Consider the following 17,084-nt stretch of genomic DNA (forward strand, 5'->3'; position numbering starts at 1 on the left):
AAACTATGCAACCACCATGTTTACCCTAGCTACACCTCAGTAACCATATCTACATTATCTATCTATTTTTGCATTTTCATGCACTGGTAATTCCTTGGAATTGCATTTCTAGTTATTATTCTTCTTCTAACGCACGCAATTCAGCTTCAACCGTTTAACGTAGAAACTTCATTCAAACGTTGTTGCGTAGGTCTTGCTTATGCCATGCCTGCTTTGTATTTTTCAACTTTGTAACTTTTATACTTTTTAAACTATTAGTTAAAAACTATTACAATTTCCCCCATAGACTTAACATTGCTCATTATGACATCACGGCAGCAATTAGAATCTTAGGCCAGGTGGCCGGCCACCTGGGCACCAACTGTCAGTTTCTCTGGCTTTAAGCATACAGTCTCTCAGAAGACTACATATCCTGTTAACTGTTTACTCTGTCCACAACTGTTTCAAAATAAAAGTCCTCACTGCAATAATACACTATTAAATAATTTAACCATTGAAACTACTCAACTATTGAACTGTTCAACCATTCCAACTGTCAGTTATCATCCACTATGCCTCCAGTCAACTACATGAAACCTCCATGTACCTAGCAACCAACATAGCAACCATTAAAATTAAGCGTTTATGACCGTTTCCATAGCAACCAACATGATTATACTGCAGTAACTTCTTGTTTCCTGATAGTGGCCACCATGGATACCCTAGCAACAAATGTTTCAAAATAAAAGTCCTCACTAGCAAGTTAGCTAGTTAGCATGGTTAGCATAGTTAGCATTTTTAGCATAACTGCAAAAAATCATCAACTAAGTTAGCTAATCAACCTGGTTAGCATTGTTAGCAAATGTAGCATTGTTAGCATAGTTAGCATTTTTAGCATTGCTGCTAGAAATCATTGGTTAAGTTAGCTAATCAACCTGGTTAGCATTGTTAGTAAAGTTAGCATTGCTAGCATAATTAGCATTTTTAGCGTAACTGCTAGAAATCATTAGCTAAGTTAGCTAATCAACATTTTAACATGAATAGAAATCATTAGTTAAGTTAGAACTGGAATGTTTCATCTTTAAACAGTCTACCTTCACACTATCAACTCTCTGTAAACTATGCAACCACCATGTTTACCCTAGCTACACCTTAGTAACTATATCTACATTATCTATCTATTTCTGCATTTTCATGCACTGGTAATTCCTTGGAATTGCATTTCTAGTTACAGTGCATGAAAATGCACTGTACTGTTCTTCCTAGTCTTCTTATTATTTTCTTTATTATTATTCCGCTGACAGCTTTTTCTAACCGCAATTTCTCTTCAACCGTTTAACTTAGAAACTTCATTCAAACTTTGTAACGTAGGTATTCTAATGGATCGGGTTGCTATGACTTTTCAACTTTGTAACTTTTATACTTTTTGAACTATAAATTAAAAACTATTAAAAATTTCCCCATAGACTTAACATTGGCCTCTATGACATCACAATCGGGTCGTTGAGCAATTAGAATCTTATGCCAGGTGGCCAGCCCCACCTGCAGCAGCCCTCTCTCTCTCAGGCTTTAAGCATACAATCTCTCTGTGAAGACTACATATCCTGTTAACTGTTTCCTCTGTCCACAACTGTTTCAAAATAAAAGTCCTCACTGCAATAATACACTATTAAATCATTTAACCACTGAAACTACTCAACTATTTAACTGTTCAACCATTCCAACTGTCATTTATCATCAACTATGCCTCCAGTCAACTAAATGAATCCTCCATGTACCTAGCAACCAACATAGCAACCATTAAAATTAAGCGTTTTTGACAGTTTCCATAGCAACCAACATGATTATACTACAGTAACTTCTTTATTATTGATAGTGAGCACCATGGATACCCTAGCAACTACTGTTTCAAAATAAAAGTCCTCACTAGCAAGTTAGCATTGTTAGCATGGTTAGCACAGTTAGCATTGTTAACATAGTTAGCATTTTTAGCATAACTGCTAAAAATGATTAGCTAAGTTAGCTCATCAACCTGGTTAGCATTGTTAGCATAGTTAGCATTGTTAACATAGTTCGCATTTTTAGCACAACTGCTAAAATGATTAGCTAAGTTAGCTAATCAACGTGGTTAGCATAGTTAACATAGTTAGCAATGTTAGCATAGTTAGCATTTTTTAGCATTACTGTTAGAAATCATCAGCTAAGTTAACTTATCAACCTGGTTAGCATTGTTAGCATAGTTAACATTTTAGAATACCTGTTAGAAATTATTAGTTAAGTTAGAACAGGAATGTTTAAGCTTTAAAATGTCTACCTTAACACTATCAACTCTCTTTAAACTATGCAACCACCATGTTTACCCTAGCTACACCTTAGTAGCCATATCTACATTTTTTTGCATTTTCATGCACTGGTAATTCCTTGGAATTGCATTTCTAGTTATTATTATTCTTCTTCTAACGCACGCAATTCAGCTTCAACCGTTTAACGTAGAAACTTCATTCAAACGTTGTTGCGTAGGTCTTGCTTATGCCATGCCTGCTTTGTAATTTTCAACTTTGTAACTTTTATACTTTTTAAACTATTAGTTAAAAACTATTACAATTCCCCCGATAGACTTAACATTGCTCATTATGACATCACGGCAGCAATTAGAATCTTAGGCCAGGTGGCCGGCCACCTGGGCACCAACTGTCAGTTTCTCTGGCTTTAAGCATACAGTCTCTCTGAAGACTACATATCCTGTAAACTGTTTCCTCTGTCCACAACTGTTTCAAAATAAAAGTCCTCACTGCAATAATACACTATTAAATCATTTAACCATTGAAACTACTCAACTATTGAACTGTTCAACCATTCCAACTGTCAGTTATCATCCACTATGCCTCCAGTCAACTACATGAAACCTCCATGTACCTAGCAACCAACATAGCAACCATTAAAATTAAGCGTTTATGACCATTTCCATAGCAACCAACATGATTATACTGCAGTAACTTCTTGTTTCCTGATAGTGGCCACCGTGGATACCCTAGCAACAAATGTTTCAAAATAAAAGTCCTCACTAGCAAGTTAGCTAGTTAGCATGGTTAGCATAGTTAACATTGTTAGCATAGTTAGCATTTTTAGCATAACAGCAAAAAATCATCAACTAAGTTAGCTAATCAACCTGGTTAGCATTGTTAGCAAATTTAGCATTGTTAGCATAGTTAGCATTTTTAGCATTGCTGCTAGAAATCATTGGTTAAGTTAGCTAATCAACCTGGTTAGAATTGTTAGTAAAGTTAGCATTGCTAGCATAATTAGCATTTTTAGCGTGACTGCTAGAAATCATTAGCTAAGTTAGCTTATTAACATTTTAACATGACTAGAAATCATTAGTTAAGTTAGAACTGGAATGTTTCATCTTTAAACAGTCTACCTTCACACTATCAACTCTCTGTAAACTATGCAACCACCATGTTTACCCTAGCTACACCTTAGTAACCATATCTACATTATCTATCTATTTTTGCATTTTCATGCACTGGTAATTCCTTGGAATTGCATTTCTAGTTCATAATTGTGATGCCTTCGGTATATATGAATGTACAACTTTCAGTCATAGTCATGAAAATAAAGAAAACTCTTTGAATGAGAAGGTGTGTCCAAACTTTTGGTCTGTACTGTATATACTGTACAGTGTATGTAGCTACAGTATGTAGCTTGTATGTACAGTGTATGTAGCTATGTAGCTTGTATGTACAGTGTATGTAGTTTTTGCTATGTAGTCGGTTTATACTCTAGACCTTGTGCATTCATTCAGCGCCCTTGATGAATGTGTCAGAATGTTACCAGCATATCGGCATAGGCTTACATATACAGTAGGCTACCTATTGTTTGCGATCGACAGGCTCAGGTTGTCTTGTGTTTTTTTTTAATAGGTCTATTTGTGTAATGCTCTGATGCAGCAAGCTTTGGGCTATGGTTTGTTATTGTAAGATTTAGCCCTAATGCCAAGTGTTAAAGCAAATGCATTAGTCCCATACAGAAAAATAACATATTGACATATATGCAGCTTGAATATATTCCAGTATAAGGGCATCTATGTTAAATACATATATTTACATCTATGTTAAATACATATATTTACATATATGTTAAATACATATATTTACATATATGTATCAATATATGTCAACATATAAGTACATGTTTGAAATTGGCCACTTTCTTATATTTTCTGCATATAATTAAATATATTTAAATATATTGCACTAAGAAGAATGATCACGTGACCCTTGATGAAAGTTGTGATCACATGACCTATATATTTCAGACTTATATTTCTCACATATATTCTGATATATTGTTCAAATATAGGGCATATTCTACTATGGTTTCATGTTTTCTGCATTTACAATTGTTTTCACTATAGTATTTACTTAAAATTAACCATAGTATCATTATAAAGAGGAAGAAACACACAACTCTTCTGTTTTCTTTTGTTGAATTTATTTAAAAATGGCCATTTTTGTTTTTGTACTGACATCACAGTTCTGCAAGTTTGGCATTAATTGCATGGCCCAGCAATCTTGAGGGAGTGCCTGAATCTCTTCTAGGTGGCCTATGGAAAAGACAGAACATATACAAATAGAACATGCAAAATATTAGTGACAACCACAGATGCTAAAGTACAGAATCACAATAATTGGAGAGAAATACAAAGCCAGTTGGAGAGAAAGACATACGTTATGTAAAATAAAATAAATTCATCCATTATAGTCTTTTTTCTATTATTTACTTACAGCAATACCTTTTTACATTTAAGTTTAGTTTGACTTTGTTATAAGTGAAAATCAGCTCTATTGACAAATCTTGCAAGATAATTTAGTTTATCTTACAAAAGTGGTATTTCCACAAAACAAGAAACTTTTATTTGCAGGATTCGCCAATAGAAGTAGATTTTCACTTATAACAAGGTCAAATAAGTGTACATCAAGTGCAAAAATGTCTAAAGATGTATTGATATATGCACATAATAGATCAAATAAACACGCAATTGGGAACAAAATGATTCATACCCCTGGAATTATTTATTTAATGTTGATTTTCCCTTAACCAATGTTTGTTCTGACTGAAAATGACATTGCCACATGCCAAAAGGTTGTAAGACCATGTGCTAGAAACATGGAACTTTTTTTACATTTTGATGATAAATGGCATGTGGCAGTGTCATGTTCAGTCAGAACAAACATATTGGTCAAGAGGAAATCAACATTAAATCGATATTTGCCATGAGCAGTATCCAGGATCCATGACATAACTGCAAGTCAATAAGGCAAAATCATGAGAAAAATCTGCCTGTCTCTATGGGAATTTAACATAGGGGTGTCTTTAAAGGTTGGACTTTTCCTAAATTAAGGCATTGAGATCAATTTCCAAAAGATGATTTCAACTTCAGCATGGGGGTCCAAACTTATGCATATGACTGTAGCCGATATGAATATGAATAATGTTCATAACTGTATATTCACTTAAGGTTATCTCACTTCAAAAAAATATTGCATAGAAATACAAAGTGAGTTGGAGAGAAAGACATACAACAAACTCACCCATTATGGCCTTAACCCTTTAAGGGTCCAGGAACTCCTTTTGCTCCCCCGTCTGCAACTCTTAAGACTTGCCCCCTGAAAAAATTGCACAATCAATTAGATCCTCAAATAGTTTACTACTGAAAAGATCTATGATGGTGAGGTGAAAAAGTGAAGCAGTCCACACAGATAGCCTAACATTTTTAAATGAGACAACACAACTAACTCATACACAGGAGAGACATAGAGAATTACACAGATAAAGCATTCAGTATCGTTCTGAATCAACTGTAACGATCTTAATGCACAAGCAGGCCAGGTAACAGTGTACAATAGTCCAGCTTGGAAATAACCATAATCTGTACAATAAACTGTGTGGAATCTTGTGTCAGATAAGGTCTGATCTTCCTAATGTTGTAAAGGATAAAAACACAAACACTTACACCAGGTTGAGAGCAGCAGCCATAGTAGCAGGTAGTGCCATCAGGACAGACTGATTTTGCTCTGGACAGTTCATAGAGCCCACTACAAAGTCATAACAAACAGACACATGAAAGGAAGGGTTAAACTAAACATTTACAAACACAAATATATGCACACATACCAATGCTATATGCAATTATGTGTGTGTGTGTGTGTGTGTCTACCTGGTGAGTGAACTCACTTGCAGGCTTGTAATGGGCTTTGGAAGTGACAATATTCCAGAATAAACCCAGCGGTCTCAGGGCAGCAGTCCTCCACACAACACACCGCCTGCAAACAGAAGGAACAGAAGGAGGCTAAAATTAATAAGTTGCAAACATAGAGATCTATAGTTCCTAAAATCAGGGGGTGAGATAACGTATAGCAACACTATGTATATTATGCATCAACACTACATGTATTACCTTTAAATAATGTTAACTACCCATGTCCCATGGAAGTTTGCAACGTAACTCTATTAAGTAACGTTAACAACTTTCATACTTCAGCCTGCATGGTAATAGCCACTTTAAATGTACTGTTGGCTAAGCTACTTGCGCCTGATATTTAATTCAAACTAAAGCTGTACATATAAAGACATCTCTGACTGAATTATTGCTAGATATATTAACTACCATTCCAGATATTCCTCATAATGAAGTTGGTTACTGTAAACGTTAACATTAACAGCTAACATCGCTAACGTTAGTGGTGTTAGCTCGCTAGCTATATGCTAACTAATTATGATTCTAATCTAACACTATCAAATCATAATCACTTTGGTTAAGATTTCATTATGAAAACAATACATTTCTAATAGATTCCCGTTTTCAATTGGCATACTAAAGTACTGTAATTCTTACCTTGAATATGATGATGACGGCAGAGTTTGTTCAGCTTACATACAGCAAGCTTCATGACAGAAAAGTGACAGTTGAAGTGTGACTTGTGGCTGGAGTTGAAAAGTCAGTTGGGGTGGGGGATGGGAATTGCTGTGTGTGCGCATGCACTTTTAAAAAATCTATTCAGTGAATATATTCAGCACATAGACTTACATGTAAGATATTCACATATATGTTAGTGCTAGGTTCCGCATATACTTGCATCTATTCAGTGAATATATTCAGCACATAGACTTTCATGTAAGATATCCACATATATGTTACAGTGCTTGGTTCCACATATACTTGCATATACATATTGGTACTATATATGTATTCAATATATTTTAGCCATCTATTTAAACATATGCTGGATGCAGCTGCATATATGTGCATATATTTTTTCCATGGATTTTTCTGTATGGGGTTATCAGGTTCCATGGCCTAAGGTGCCGATGGTAGGCTACTTGAATCGCGCAAAAGAAAGTGTTGACAGGGCCAGTTAAATGTGTGTATTGTACAAGGCTATTTTTGCAGTGACAGTGGTTAGAAAAGGGTTGAGTAGGTACTGTAAGTATGCTAAAGGTGATATATCCCATCGTGGTGATATCTTGTGAACGACTGAAAGAGAAGACGTGAAACCACCCTAAATCAAATCTTCTTTACTCAGTATACTAAACTACTGTATTGCTGGGAAAATGCTACCTAACAACATGCTGCCTATAAAACCTTTAGATGTACTTGGGGAAGCTAAATATTGTGTTTCCTTACGCACTGACTAAATAATCCTTTCCTTCTAGGCTCTCTGACTGCAGTATCACAGAGAAGGGCTATGCTAGTCTGGCTTCAGCCTTGAGGTTAAATCCCAATTGCCTCAGAGAGCTTGATCTCAGAGGAAATGATCCAGGGAAATCTGGAGTCAAACTGCTGATAGACCTGAAGGAGGATCCAATGTGTACTCTGACAAATGTCCAGTAAGTATATTTCTGGAAGAACAGTGGACAATCCATTTGTGATATCAAATATTTAACACTTTATTTAACACTTTATTTTACACAACCATTAACACTAGAAGCGCCGCGCCGTTCTGACCCACTTACTCTAGAAGTATTACCTGGGCACATCTTTACTTGGAACTATATTCAGCCTCATCGCCGACGAAGCACCGCTAGCTAGGCGGAAAGTTCTCACGTAGCACCACTTGAATCCCATCCCGTGAAGTTCCAGTCGAATCTAGAAGTTGGGAGTTTACAAGACTGCTACGTGAGAACTTTGCGCCTAGCTAGCGGTGCTTCGTCGGCGATGAGGCTGAATATAGTTCCAAGTAAAGATCTGCCCAGGTAATAGTCTCGTTCGATTTTGCATTATGATTTGTACTCGTTTTGAACACACGGCTCCCAAGATATATTTAGAAAAAAATGTAGACGTCTTGGTCACTTTTTTGGAGGACGTGCTCACTGACACCCTTCATCTACAGCAACTGTGCTAAGCTAAAGCTAAAATCGCTGCTCCCAAAGCAGGAGAATGCCCGGACGGATTTTAACCAGGTTTTTTTCACTGTTCTAACTCTGGGGGTGACCGAGACTAGCTTAATTTCATTTTTGGGTGGCGTATTCCTTTAAGCAAACTTGACTTTCAACTAAAATGCTCTAAAAGTGAATGGGTGGCTAGTTCCAATTCACTCCCCAAATTCACTTCTATTCATTTAATAGGTAGCCTATCTGTTTGCGCCGCCGAAAATGAACAGTCTGCCGACAATGAACAGTCTGGTTTCAATTACACAGTAGCCAGGATTTAAGGCCGCATTTTGCAGGCTACCGTGGCTACTTTCTAAAACATTTTTTATTCATTTAGGGAGAAGCATCTTATAGGGTCTAGCTACATCGGAGGGAGGGAGATAGAGAGCTATGCTGAGCAGAAAGATATTCTCCGTTTTGTGAATGTGTATGATATGTTTGCGATGTCTGCTGAAAAAAGGCTATGGGCAGTGCTTGAAGTGGGCCGGAACGCAGCGGAACGCAGTTCCGGAACTTCTGTATTTTCGTCTTTTGGGTTCCGCCACTTTTTTCAGCGTTCCGGTACTTACTGAAACTGATCCGACGCAGTGACAGTCACAGTGGCCCGTGAATAGACAATATCACAAGACCGATGAAAGACTACATTACCCACGAGCCACAACAGTGCCCTATCACAGTGTTTCTCAATCTACCGGGCCGCGAGAAGATTACCATCGGGCCGCCGGCAGACCCTCTCTTCCCTCTTCGAGAGACGCACCATGCGGCCGCGGCCGCACCCATTCTTCTCGGTTTTATTGCTGCGTGGGAAAATCGCACAGAAATAACATGCATATCATATGAAACTGCAGAACCTGACCTTTCCAATGGTACTAGCCGCTAGTTTCTGTGATGAACGGTTCGCGAGATAATTAGCGTTGAAAATTACAGTTACCTACAAAAATGAATGGCACATTCAGTTCTGCGTCATACCCATTCGTCTCTGTGAAATATCTGACGATTTCGTTACTGCCCTATGGCAAACTACATATCAAAATGAACAAGAGATCCTACTGATTCCAACGGCGTATAGAATGCCTCTGTGTAATTAGCTATAATCACGAGAAATCCTTTTTGGAAATCACATCAAATTTCTGCATTTTTTCATACCTCTCCATATCCCCCACTTCAAAATAATTTATTTTTCATATCAGAAGTTGTATTCAGACCCCTGTTTGTCATATAGCCATGGCAGATGCTTGAAATGCCATTTCAGGACCCAAAATAGCAATAGAAAGTGACACAGTCACACTTACCCACTTGTTCTGACTTTTGACCTAATCTCTGTTCTTGGCCAGTTATTGTTAATTAAATCAATGTAAAGTAGGCCTACAGCCTATTTCACAGTTTTCTTCATCTGGGCCTTTAGCCCAAAGGTTTCTGGTTCTAGGGCCCTTATTAGCCCAGTCTATTGTTAGGCCTACAAGTGGCTATACTGCACTGATCTGGTTCGTGTTGTTTTAATGGTTTTCCATATTCCATTTGTTAATTAGAAAAAAGTAACCTAGGCCTATAGGTTAGTGCTTGAAAAAAATATTAAATAAAAAACGTTTTTCAACCAACACATCCTAAAGACTTGATTTTTTTTTTCACCGCACAAATGTCAAATGTCAGAAAATTAGAGTTCCTGCACTTATTTTTTCCCACTTCAAGCACTGGCTATGGGCTTATTGTTTCTACAATTTAAGCTAACGTCTATGTGAATTCGAGATCCAGCATTGAGATACACATTTTAACTGAACTCTAGGGGAGAACTAGCCCACTGGTTAGAGCTTCGGCCTCACATCCATAGGATAGCTGGTTCGATTCCCGACTTGTTCATGATGGAAGCTCTTTTAAGCAAGGCATCAATAAATATGGGCTGTGTTCTGTTTTTTCTATTCACACAACTACATGCACGCTGGCGAATTCGAACATTCTGAAATGCGCATATGCGATGAAACATGATTGCGCATTCTTCGACGAGTTGTCTAAATAGCCATGCCTACAGCCTAGCCTATGCACAGAGAGAGGCGGTGGGGGTGGGGAGGCAGTTAATTGTCCTCGATGCGCGGTGATGTCTGTAGTAGCCTAGCCTAGACGAGTGTATGGGGAAGGGGGAATGATCGGTTTCAAATAGGCTATGTTGCAATGGATAACTGTTGTTATGTATAGACCCCGAAGCCATTTGCTTTGAGAATAACGGCTGGCTGATGAAGTAGTTGGCTGGCTAGCTGGCCCAGCCAAAACCTAAATGAGGCTGCAGCCGCCAACGTTTTCATGACTGATCATGCCTTTAGTTGCCACTTCATGTCTACAGATGACTATATTGTACTAGATCTCAACACAGAGTGTTATTGTATTGTTTTGGACAACGTTCTGCACGTTTCACTTCAATGTAGACTGCATGCGTTGTGAACAGGAAAGGAAATGGTGGAAGTCGCATCACGGACTTCTGTTTTGTTCTGTAATACCTCTATAATATCCTCTAGCCGCTATAGTATTTCTATAGCAATCTTGTAGTACTTCTGTAGTATGTCCCAATTTACTATAGTATTCCTATAAGATTCCTATAAGATTCCTACAATATTTAGTCCCAAAATACTATAAGATTCCTATAGTAGGCTACTTTTTCGTAAGGGCGTAGCCTAATAACCTATCGCGTTCAATGTTGTAAATCCGTCTGTTCCAGAATATTTGGTTCATATCATCAATCTTTGGTTTTGGTATTTGTGCAACCTGGCCCTGAAGATTTAACAAAAGTCTGACTAGCCCTACTTAGGAATTAGGAAAGTATGTAAGGCGAGATCAAGATTAGGCTACGTTGCGTGCTTCTTTCCCCCATGTCAACTCACTGTGAGTTCTGTATATCGTAGCAACGAGCACAATACTGATGTGGTGTGTCCAGTGGGAAAATCTCATGTAGCCTAATTTCTAGGCTCGTTTATTTTTCGCGTGTCTCTATGATATAATTATTTTTAGATGCAAAAAGTCTAACTGGCTTATGTAACGGACGTCAGGCAGTAAGGGTGGATACAAGGTGGACTGATGTTCACACACGTTTATTTCCTTCAGAAATATAAACAAAAACAAGCCATCAGGCTCTGGTGTACATTCATTGGGCAGCATCCGTGTGAAATGCACATATTTCTCTCCTTGAACAAAATAATAAAATGTATTCCTACAAAACATTTGTATCTTGTTCAATCTTAAGGAATGAACTGTAACTTTAAGCCTAAAACTTATTCATTTATAATTCACACACTAGGCTATATACAGTTGGACTTAGACTGGAGCTCATACCTTCAGAAATATAAACAAAAACAAGCCATCAGGCTCTGGGGCCCGTTGCACAAAAGCAGAATTAAGACATCCGGGATAAGTTACTGAGCCGCGATCACTGAATCCTAAACAAGAGCATACCGGCTGAATTGGTTGCACAAAGACCAATCCAGGATGAGCAGACACGGATTCATCAAGCCAGGTGTAAGTTATCCGGTGTATGTGCGCGTTCTCGTTTCTCCCCCAATGACTCGCGGTTGGAATAAAAAAGACGCGAAAAATAGCGTCTTGCACACAAAGTAAACAACCGCTTTTGATATAGACTAACAACAAGGTAAAGTTTTACTTTTTTGGATGGGGGATCATGATTATTTCTGTTACATAGCGGGAGTAGGTGTGGCAGATCAACTGAATGCAAATTTACGTATGCACCCACGTGTGTGAGAGCTTCCTTGTCTCGGCACGCAACGTCATTAGGAAGCGCTTTGCCACCGCAAAGATGCACAAAGTATCTTGATTTGTCTTAAAAGCCGAATTAGTTCAAAACACCTTCGAAAAATGTCCCCTCCACTTCCAATCAACTACTACAGCAGCCTATTCATCAAACATCTGTCAAAAAAGAAGCAAACAACGAGTAGGCTATGTTATTAATTATAAGGCCACCATAATTTAAATGACATCCATATGGTATTAGGCAGACATTCTGCTGTGTTTTGCGAGTAAATGCATGTTGCAAATAATATATAAATGGAATCTACAGCTCTTTAAAAAAAATCACGTGGAGGTCTCATTTGAATGACAGCTAGCTGAACCAATCAGATAATGAAATTACCATTAGAATCAACTTATCTTGGCTGTGAGCCTGGTCAGGAGCAGGCTAGCTCCACAGAATAAATCGCCATGGTAACTTATACCATAACATATCCTGCTGCCCCCTATCCCGCTTTTGTGCAACTGGATCACGGATAAATTGAGCCAGCATAACCAAGATATCCCGGGTTAATCCCTTATCCTAGTTTTGTGCAATAGGCCCCTGGTGTACATTCATTGGGCAGCATCTGCGTAAATAAAGTAAGAATTCCACCACGTTACATGGGCTATTTACATGCATAGGCAACATCGTTCATGCGCTAGCAGGCTAGACGGAATAGAATGTTCAGAGGCATGGACCGTCTGCTAATTACCATTAAACACTCGTGGACATTCGCGATCTTATCGCATATAGAAGTAAATAAACAAAGGCAATGCACATGTCAGACTAAGTATACATTCATTGCATGTTCAGTGTACATTAACCTAAACAATCCATGGACATAATATGAACTTGCTAGCGGAGATTCACACTAGCTGTGTTAATGTCCGTCTGCAGAAACTCGTGGCAAAATCTAAAACAATAATAAACTTTCCGTCTGCGTTGCAAAGTTCGCTCACACCCTCACAATACATGCAAAATGACATTACACATGTCATATGTCGAAATGACCAAACTAAAATCATGTTTTAACATAAAGGAATTACAAGATAATGTGGAGTGTTTGAACAGTCAACCTACCCGTGTGAAATGCACATATTTCTCTGATCGGGTAAGGCAAGCGCAGAGGTACAACCTAGCAGACCTGCAGTACACCTTAGCTCCAAAGGAGGCTCCAAATCCAACATCAGTGTTAGGCTGCTCATATAACGGCGAAAATCACTATCAACATTATAATACATTTTTAACTCTGTTACACCCACCTCCCCTGAATTTCGCCAAATCTGAGCAGCATCTATAAGCATAAAGTACACCAACAACAAACACTGACACATACTGAGGGCCACCAATAACAGGAAAGCCAACCAAAAAGGTATCCAAAAAGGATGACGTGGAAGAAGAGGCGCACAAACTCTCCAACCAACTACTGGCAGTAGGGTGCCTTATACACCCCACAAGACCCAACTACACTGTGTACTAAAAGCCACTAGGAAAACAAGAAAATAAAACCATCTCTATGTGACCAACCACATCACATGCCCCCATATGTGTAAAGGGAGTCTACAGATAACTTCGCCTAATCACGAAAAATCTGAAACACTGACCCACAAACAACCTGCATGGACGGGTGTGTGTGTGCAATGTCCTGTCTGGACATGGTCTGAATCAGTCTGTCAACTGGCTTTATAATGCGACCAAACCTAGACTTCACCTGTGTGGATAAACTGGGATTTTCAGACTCCGCAACAGAAGCTACTGTGTCAGCACTCTGTGTGTGACTAGTGTTGTCAGTCTGTCCATCTGTCCACGCACATGTAAGTGTGTCCACCTCACTACTGGCAGTCTGTCCGTCCAGGTCACTAACCTCTCCACTAATGTCAGTGTCAGACACAGGTCGGAAGTCAGAGACAATGGACTGGTCACTCGCACGGCCTTCAGACTTCTCTGGATCACTCCGGGAGAGGGCAGGTCTTATGTGTACATCAGTTGACCCGGTCTGGGATGGTTCAAGGAACGGTGACTGAGCAATCCACTCAACAGTTCTCCCCTCAGGGCCCATAGACTCTGGAACAGCCACTGAGTCACGCCTCACACTCTTGTCTTGCTCGTGTCCCATCTGTGCTCCCTGAGATCCCGGGCTTGAACTCAGATCCACGCAGTCTTGCTCGTGTCTCATCTGTGCTCCCTGAGATCCCTGGCCTGAACTCAGATCCACGCAGTTCTCACTCACGCTATCAGGTAAGGATCCTCGTCTCACTGATGCGGAGTCGTCACTTTGGTCCGACAGCTGAGCAGAAGACAAAGGTGAAACTGGGTCAGTCAGCACACCTATGTCGTCTACTGGCAGGAAATTGACTAGCATTAACATGTTACGGTGGACCACTCTTTCCTTTCCAGTAACGGTGTCTCGTATCTTGTAAGTATGTGTCTCAGCATTCCTGTCCACTACAGTGTACACAGTAGATTCCCAGTGATCGGCTACCTTTCTCTTCCCTCTTTCTTTCTTGTTGGCTACCAAAACACGATCTCCAACGTCAATGCCAGGCCCCTTTGCCCTCCTGTTGTAAAGCTCAGTGTGACGGTGTTGTTCTTTCGTTGCATGTTCCTGAGCAACCAGCATGGCATCTTTTTTTTTTTTTTTTTAAAGATTATTTTTTTTGGGCTTTTTATGCCTTTAATTGGACAGGACAGTAGAGAGTATGACAGGAAACAAGCAGGAGAGAGAGTAGGGGTGGGATCCGGAAAGGACCACGGGGCGGGAATCAAACCCGGGTCGCCGGTGTGCGGTGCAGGTGCCCCAGCCAGTCGCGCCACGGCTGGGGCCAGCATGGCATCTTTTAGATCTTTTGCAAGTGACACCACATACTTGTCATAGCTGACTACAGCTTGTTCATTCAGGACATTTCGAAAAAGCACATCGACTGGTAAACGAGGAATTCGTCCGAACATCAAAAAGAAAGGAGCGTATCCTGTGGTCTCATGAACTGTACTGTTGTACATGAAAGTCAGCGTCTGAAGATGGCGAGGCCAGTTGGCTTTCGCGTCAGGAGCCAGTGCACGGATCATGTTACCGAGAGTTCTGTTAAAACGTTCCACGCTCCCATTGCCCATAGGATGATAAGGGGTGGTGTGTGATTTCCTTATACCAGAGACTCTGAGCAGCTCACTGATCAACTGACTCTCGAAGCTGGCCCCTTGGTCGCTGTGGATACGTTCTGGGAAACCAAACACACAGAAGAACTTGTCCCAGAGAACTCTCGCCACCTGCTTGGCTGACTGGTCTTTGCAAGGGAATGCCTGGGCCATTCTCGTAAAGTGATCGGTCACCACCAGTACATCGACCGACTTGTTGTGTGCATCCTCAGCCGACCAAAAGTCAATGCAAACGAGCTGGAGTGGTCTGGTTGATGTGATGCTCTCCAGGGGTGCTCTGTCAACAGGCTCAGCTGTCTTACTGACAATGCAACGCTTACAGCTGCGGACATAGTCCCTTACATCTCTGTCGAGACTGAGCCAAAAGAATCTCTGCCGGGCCAGCCCGAGACTTCTGAATTGACCCTGGTGACCAGCATCGTCATGAACTCCCCTCAGGACAGCAGCTTTAAGTGACTCAGGAACCACATACTGGTGACGTTTAGACTTCTTTAGATCTTTCGAAACTCTGTAGAGTATCCCATCGCTCAAGACAAACTTTTCCCAGTGCTTCAAGTATCTTAAAGTCGTCACTGATTCTCTCGCTCGCTCCCTCCTGGAGGGTCTACGACGTCTCTCCACATAATACAAGACTCGAGAGAGGGCTTTGTCTTTGAACTGCTCATCGCGTAACTCCTTCTCTGTATATGCAGGGAGTGCATCCTGTCCACCTGGGACCAACTGTGGCACATGGTATAGAGCAGCAACAGCACGAGTTCTTGCCCCAGTCTCCCATTCTCTGTGCGACTGCAGTACCGCAGCTACTTCATCCATCCCAAGGGACTGAGTGCGGACATGTAAAGCAGCAGACACACTCCCAGCTCGATCATCTCCCTGCACTAGATTCCCGTCACGGGCACTGGAGCAGCGGAAGGCATCTTGGACACCGTCAGTGGTCAGACCTTGTACCTCAGAGAGAAGATTGTCAAGGGGCTCTTCAAGTAGTCTAAGACCAACAAAGGGCACACGACTCAGCGCATCAGCAACAACATTCTGTGGGCCCGGGACGTACTTAATGTCAAAGTTGTAGCCGGCTAACTTGGCGACCCAGCGTTGCTCACAGCAATCAAGCTTTGGTTTTGTCATGATGTGAGTCAACGGGTTGTTGTCTGTCCACACCGTAAAAACATGACCTTTCAACCAATGACTGAACTTGTCGCTGATGGCCCACTTCAAGGCTAAAAATTCTAAACGGTGTGCTGGGTAGTTCCTCTGAGACTGAGAGAGTGACTTGCTAGCAAACGCAATGGGCCTCGCCTTGGATTCCCCCTCTTTAATCTGCGATAGAACAGCGCCAATGCCATCAAGAGACGCATCCACAGACAACATGAAAGGACGGGCGAAATCTGGGTGAGCCAAGACGACCGTTTCAGCCAGCAACAATTTCAGCTTCTGGAAAGCCTGTTCCATGTCATGGGTCCAGTCAGATGCACTCAACTTCCTGCTCTGTGATCTCTGCTTGAGCTTTTGCTTTTCCTTACATTTACGCTTCTGTCCTGTCAACAGAGAGAAGAGGGGCTTGGCAACGGCAGAGTAATTGGGCACAAAGTGTTGGTAATAATTGATCATTCCCAGGAAAGACCTGACCCGCTTCGCTGAGGGTGTCACGCCGTCTGCCTCCATCATGTCAGCACTTGTCATCTTCACTATGCCCTCAATCTTGCTAGGATCAGTTGACACGCCAGACTCATCAACTATGTGCCCAAGGAAC

The 17,084-nt window shown here is 40.5% G+C and overlaps 1 protein-coding gene and 1 long non-coding RNA gene across 4 annotated transcripts in view; one reads left to right on the forward strand and one right to left on the reverse strand.

Moving 5' to 3' along the window:
- LOC134059780 (protein NLRC5-like) overlaps positions 1–17,084 on the forward strand; it is a 139,693-nt gene that overhangs the window by 57,888 nt on the left and 64,721 nt on the right. For 2 of the 3 annotated variants that reach the window (XM_062516282.1, XM_062516281.1), the window contains one exon: positions 7,696–7,869. The exons of the other annotated variant lie outside the window; for it this stretch is intronic. In XM_062516282.1, coding sequence (XP_062372266.1) covers positions 7,696–7,869 — 174 coding nt within the window. The remainder of the gene's footprint in view (positions 1–7,695; positions 7,870–17,084) is intronic. 3 annotated transcript variants of the gene reach the window in all.
- Positions 4,190–7,086, reverse strand: LOC134059791 (uncharacterized). The gene is made up of 5 exons (XR_009935072.1): positions 6,878–7,086; positions 6,217–6,305; positions 5,996–6,077; positions 5,574–5,648; positions 4,190–4,585 (listed from the first exon to the last, which is right to left on the reverse strand). It is a non-coding gene; the product is annotated as an uncharacterized LOC134059791 (long non-coding RNA).

Source organism: Sardina pilchardus, chromosome 16 (assembly GCF_963854185.1).
Source record: "Sardina pilchardus chromosome 16, fSarPil1.1, whole genome shotgun sequence".
NCBI lineage: Eukaryota > Metazoa > Chordata > Actinopteri > Clupeiformes > Clupeidae > Sardina > Sardina pilchardus.